We start from the raw sequence: 6,399 nt of genomic DNA on the forward strand, positions 1-6,399 counted from the left end.
GCCTTTTATGGTGTCCACCATGCTATGGTCAGGCCTTAGGTCTTTCTTGGCCACACGTGGCTTCTTTATCCCCTTTTCTCCCGCATTCTTTTGAGCTTAGTGTTGATACTTCACAGGCAGTCAGTATGGCCTCTTAGTGTCTTGCTCATGAATATTTAGACAAGAGCTTTGCTCTCTCTGCAGACGTCACTGGCTCTGCAACCGTTCCAGTTCTCAGGGGTCCGAGAGAACACGTGTGTGGATCCAATGAGCCCCCTAAGCCTGGGAGCCTACCCCCCCAGCCCCCCATCATACACTGGCTTGTGTGGGCCTGTCTTTCATGCCTCCACCCTCCTTTGAAGGGTTTCTGGCTCCTAATTTTGTTTAGCCAACTTTGAGGCGCAAAACTTAGCAGGTCGGGGCAGGGAGGTGAAGTAACGGGGGGGAATGCCACTTACTGCTGTCACGACTACAGACGGGAAGTAAATCTGTGAATCAGCCGTGGGTCAGTTCCTCCAAGGCTGGACGTTAATGATTAATAATGATAAGAAATGCTGCTCGGCTTTACACCGCCAGGACTCAGAGGGAAAGGCTTTTGGTCTAAATTGGGTGGAGCTGAGACCCTTGCTGTCATCCCTCTCAAATCTCTTCTGTGCATTTTTTTGTATGGTGGATTTGCCTGGATTTGAGATGAAACTAGCTTCAGAAGCATGCCAACACACAGCTGACCCAAGCCTTGTTGATTATTCCCCACATTATTATCTGGACATCGTCTGATGCCTCAAAGAATCAGTGCACAACCCGTGGAGGGAATGCCTTTGTCCCCGAGGAGAACCCTGCTTGTGCTCTTTCAGCAAAGGGCAGGAGGACCCACAAGGACAGAGAGGAGACAGAAAGGCAAATGCCTGTGTCAGCGATTTGCAGATGCTTCTGGAAGGGTCTGGGATGTGGGGGGATGGGTGCTGGGGCTGCCAGGGGAGTTCTTTTCTTAACCAAGTGTGTTGGACGTAGCATCTTCTCACCCAGGATTGTGTCACATTATAAGCATGGGAGATTGCACTCAAGCCTCAGTATCATACACACAGGCACACAGGCGTGTTGCAAGGTCATTCTTCCTCAGGCACGGGAGCCTGGCCAGGGGTTTGTCGTAGGATGTAATCTCCCTTACCCATCTTGCTTTTGTAGGCCCATTCTGTCTGACTGCTCTGGTCTCTTAGGGAAGCGGAGATTCCTGATACATTGTAGTAAAAAGATGTGGCAAACTTCAGGTCATGTTCAGAGCCGGGAGGAGTGGTAGTCGAAGGATGGATTTCATGGGACGGACTGGGAACTGTGCTCCTGTCAAAGAGAAGCAAAAGGGTTGGTTAATTTCCATACAGAAGTCAGGATCCCAGTTGTGTAGCACCGTGGGGTTGGGAAGATGGTGGCTGTTCTCCTGTAGACTTCCACTGGTCTCCTCTAGCTGGGAGAGGCCAGAAGACTAAGAGGCAAAGCTTGTGGATCACAGAGAATAGCCCTGTGTGCCCCTCCATGTTGCCAGCTGTGGTTTCACTAAAATCTGAAAGGATCTATGGATGTTTTCCCTGACAGCAGAAGATTCTAGAACATTCACTATCAGTCCTGGTTCGGAACCCTGCTCATATTCTCTAGTGGCCCCTCTCCTGCCTCACGGTTGCTTTAGGAGTGTGAAAAACCACGGAAGTACATGCCACAGTAGTTGAAAATCAAGCATGGAGTTATATCTCTGTAGGTGGCCCGCTACTGTCACAATGTGTTCTGAAGGGCTGTCAGCCTGTTAGGAGTGAGGTGTGAGGTGTGAACTCCCTATAGCTTAGGGTCTAGAAGGACAATTTTGAGTACCATGTCCTTTCTCAGGAATCTCTAGAATTTCTCTGGCTCCAGACTACAATTCAAAGGGTTGAAAGGGAGTGTCTACCTTGCAATTATTTAATATCCATTGGCTTACTTGGCAGAGACAGGCTCCCCCCAAAATGTCTATTGGGGTGATGGCTATGTCTGGTAAAAAAAATTGTCAGGGGACTTTTCTGAGTGACTCAGGCCAAATGACATGTGGAAATCCAAGCAACCACTCCCCCAGGCCTCACTGCTTCTCAGAGTTCTCTTGTAGGGCCCTACGGTGTTGAACATATGCTCAATGAAATGTGAATAAAGATGGGGTGGATGCAGGCTCTTCAAATGTAATGACCTGGGTCATGACTCATGTTCAAGCCCTGCTAAGTGTCTAGCTAGTGGCCCATAAGAAGCAGAATGGAGAAGACTCTTCGTCTTACCAAGCCTGTCCTGTGTGTGGAGTACCAGGTAAAGACTCAGCGGCTGGGAGATGCAGCAGCCGTTCTATAGTTCTTGGATGCTGTGAGTGTAGTTCCTGGGTACAACTGTGGGTCAGACTTGGTAGGCTGGCTGTCAGTCCCCTTTCCAGCCAATCTCCAAGGCAAGTTAGGAAGTAGCTGGAGAGAAAGTGCCTTTGACATGACACTCCCTTGTGTGTGCGTTTATGTTTATTTGGCCTGTGGTGGTGTGTGTGTGTGTGTGTGTGTGTGTGTGTGTGTGTGTGTGTGTGTTTTACCCATCAAATCCACCATGTCTGGCCCCTAGAGGTATGGACTATAGACTGAAGAAGACAGTGCAGAGCCGAACTTGGGCATTGCCTTGCCAGGAGCAGCCCACTGCCCTGATCTATAACTTGTGGCAAAGCAGGAACTTCACTCTGACTTCTCACCACCACCGAACTTGCCTTGTGAGTTTTCTAGCTCTTACGTCCAGTGACATCATCCGTAGAGAAGTGTGACTGCCCATCAGGGCCCCAGGATGTACACTTGTTGGGGATTATCATGTACATGATACAAAGACAAGGGTAGCATGCTGGGAAACTTGGGTACCTCTCTACTGGTTTCTTTAGAGCTGGGTAGGTAGAAGACCATCCTTATTGCATAGATATTTTTATTTTCATCATCCAGGGCATTTCAATCCCTGTCAGCCTTGGGAATGCGCCCAAGCTGATTCTTTCCCTGTATAGCTTGTAGCTTCCCTCTGGCTATCCACTCTTCTGCCCACAGAGAGCGTTGCCTATTAGCCCTTTGCTGACTGCCTCTTGTTACTGCCTGTCTCTGATCTAGACTTTGACTCAAACTCAGAAGGCCCCGTCCTTTCTTTGCTGGACATCCTGCATACCCAGACCCCTGACTTTGGAACCCTGCCCTGTGAATGGACAACATCGATGCAAACAGGCCACTGTGGTGGCTTTCAGGGGCTCCTTACTCAATACCCTTCCTCAGGGACTTGTTCCTCAAGACTGTCTCCATCCCTCCCCATCTCTGAAAATGTGAGTTTCCACCTAGCTTTTCCCAGAAGGTTATTACCTGAGCTGGCTTTCTGCTGTGGCAGCTGCTTCGAGTTCTGTTGGGGGAGAGAGCAGAAAGGCATTATTGATCCCTACAAAGCATTTGTATTTGCATTTAAAAATATCTTGTTAAAGTCCCTGATGGTGAGGATGAGAGGATCTGGGTTATAGAAATTTTCTACTTCTGCCTTACCTCAGTGTTCTCTCTCTCTCTCTTAATGGTTTTCTTTAAACCTTGGGGTGGGGGTGGGCGTTAAGCTGCAGAGAATTCAAGAAAATAAGGATCCAAGCTTGCTCTGCTAACCTTAGGTGCTCAGCAAAGGTGCCAGGCAGAGTGGTGGTGGTGGGGGGAGTGGGGGGGGGTTAATATTTAACATTAAGGAGATTTCCTCCTCCCCCATTTTTTAAAATCCAGGGTTTCCCTACATAGCCCTGGCTGTTATGTAGATATGTATGTAGATCAGGCTGGTCCAGAACTCACAGAGATCTTCCTGGCTCTGCCTCTAGAGTGCTGGGATTCAAGGTGTCTTGATGTCTTAATGACACGACTTCAAGAGCTTCAAGTACAGTTGTCATCAATTCATGTGATAAAGACTTACCGAGCCCAGCGTGGCATCCAGGGGCAACTTGGGATAGATGTTTTCCCTTCTTCACTGCCTCATGATCTCTTGCCTTTCGGTCATGTCCATTTCACAGAAAAAAAAATGTGGCCAGGGAAGACTGGCCACTCACAAGCCAGTGGCAGGAGAGTAATATATAATATGATTACATCTAACCTTCACATTGGCTCAAAATACGATGTGTCTGATGCATCCTGTAATGTAGTCTATTGCTAGTCCTCAATTAGGAGATGATGCCAAGACAAGAGATTAAGGGACTTGTCTGAGTTTATGTAACTCAGACAGTGGCGGCATATGCCTTTAATTCCAACACTTGGGAGACAGAGGCAGGTGAATCTCTGCGAGTTCAAGTCCAGCTTGGTCTACAAAATGAGTTCCAGGACAGCTAGGGATCTACACAGAGAAATCCTGTCTCAAACAAACAAACAAACAAACAAAAAACAAACAAAGAAATTCACCTAACTCATAAGCGGGAGAGAGATGGACTCAGCCCTAAGAAATCAAGCTTTAGGAAAGAAAGACCTTCTTTATGGCAGCCTCCTGTCTTACTAATAAACAAATGACAGTCACGCTTCGTCTTCAGTACTTGATTCTGTGGTAGACATTACTAGCTGAAAACAGCACTCTTTTCTGCTGTGCCTACATAGGGCCCCCAATCCTCCTCAAGATAGCGACTTGCATGTATTCTGCATTGTGAGAGACAAACTCATTACAATTTTCCTAAGTGTCCAGTTGATGTCATCTTCCCAAGATTTTAAAATCTGCTTTAGGTAGACTTAGTTTGGTCCACTTTAGGTTGTGAAATGTACTGGTTTTCCTATTATTACTGTAAAAAGAAGTTGTGAATCTTCTTACCGATGAACTGTGGTTTTCCTCTCAGTTTCTTTTTTTTTTCTCCTTTATTAATTTATTCTTGTTACATCTCAATGGTTATCCCATCCCTTGTATCCTCCCATTCTTCCCTCCCTCCCATTTTCCCCTTATTCCCCTCCCCTATGACTGTTCCTGAAGGGAATTACCTCCCCCTGTATATGTTCATAGGGTATCAAGTCTCTTCTTGGTAACCTGCTGTCCTTCCTCTGAGTGCCACCAGGTCTCCCCCTCCAGGGGACATGGTCAAAGGTGAGGCACCAGAGTATGTGAGAAAGTAATATCCCACTCTCCACTCTACTGTGGAGAGTGTTCTGTCCATTGGCTAGATCTGGGTAGAGGGGCTCTCAGTTTCTTAAAACAATGCTTGAAGATTGAGTGTAAGACTGCCTTTACAGAAAGGGAGGAGTTGGTTTGTAATATTAAAAAAATAATAAAGTCCTCATTAAAGAAAAGATAGTGACTTGCCTCTAATTCCTAGTTATTAGTCCACTAGAATGAAAGAGATGGTAGTTCATATGTCCTCTCTAAGGTTCTCTTTATAAATGCAATTAATTCATTAAAGGGTGTGTGTATGTGCATATGTGTGTGTGTGTTAGTACACACACACAGGCATGCATGTATGCATATGCCTTTATAAAATAAATCTGATCAGTTGACTGCATATCTGCTATGGTCAGGAAGGCATTCTTGTTCAATACCATGTTCCACACTGGTTATATCCACAAAGATATTTGGAGAATATTCTACATTAAAAATTCTTTTAAAAAACTAAGAATTCTCTTGTCAACCCCCTTATAACCTGTTTTGCATAATCTGATGTGGTATTGGGGCTTGCATAGCCCAAGGAGCTCTTCCCTGTGCCTGTAAGATCGTTTTAACATTCCCCTGCAGGATTCTTCAGTGCTTTTTCAATTTTTGCTAGCAGGTCGTTTATTTTCAAAGCCTGTGCTTTATACACAGTTCCATTGGCTTGACAGCATTGCATTTGTCCTACGCTAGCGGGTAATATATTTACAAAGATCCAGTGCACAGAGGGGACATGTTAAGAATGCTTGATCCATACTGTGTGGAAGAAAAGCACAGGTTGCTGTTTTTCAGTATTAGCATTACACTTGGTATTTGGACAACAGGGATATCACGATCCCAGGAGGGAGCCTGATTGTAAAGGCTCACAGGAAAGAAATTCCTGACCTCAGAGCAGCTATGTCTGCAATGCAGCATCTCAACTTCCTCAAGGGAAGTAGGAATCGATGATACCATATCTGAAGAGATGCGGGACAAGGCAAAGATAAAAGCCGAGGGTAACAAAACTGAGGTTTTCAATTTCTGTACCTGATTGGGTATGATCATGCAGTCAGGACATCATCGGAAGATGCTAATATGGATCTCTGTGCCAGGACACATTAGCTAGGGCTAGCAAATAGCGCAGTTGCTGCTGCTGCTGCTGCCGCCAGAATAAAACCCAACTTAAGATGATGCTGCCAATCTCAGGAACAGTGCTGTAGAAAAATGTCAGCCCTTGACTGGGAGCCGTCATTCAGCAGCATGGTAAGACTGTTCTTCTAG

The 6,399-nt window shown here is 46.1% G+C and overlaps 1 protein-coding gene across 4 annotated transcripts in view; it reads right to left on the reverse strand.

Annotated features, from left to right (window-relative positions):
- ERICH6B (glutamate rich 6B) overlaps window positions 1-6,399 on the reverse strand; it is a 61,247-nt gene that overhangs the window by 31,535 nt on the left and 23,313 nt on the right. For all 4 annotated transcript variants that reach the window (XM_084768291.1, XM_084768292.1, XM_084768293.1 and 1 more), the window contains 2 exons: window positions 3,360-3,396; window positions 1,148-1,317 (listed from right to left, as the gene is read on the reverse strand). In XM_084768291.1, the coding sequence (XP_084624417.1) occupies window positions 1,148-1,317; window positions 3,360-3,396 (207 nt within the window). The remainder of the gene's footprint in view (window positions 1-1,147; window positions 1,318-3,359; window positions 3,397-6,399) is intronic.

Source organism: Acomys minous, assembly GCF_964271855.1.
Source record: "Acomys minous genome assembly, chromosome: 18".
NCBI classification, from domain to species: Eukaryota; Metazoa; Chordata; class Mammalia; order Rodentia; family Muridae; genus Acomys; species Acomys minous.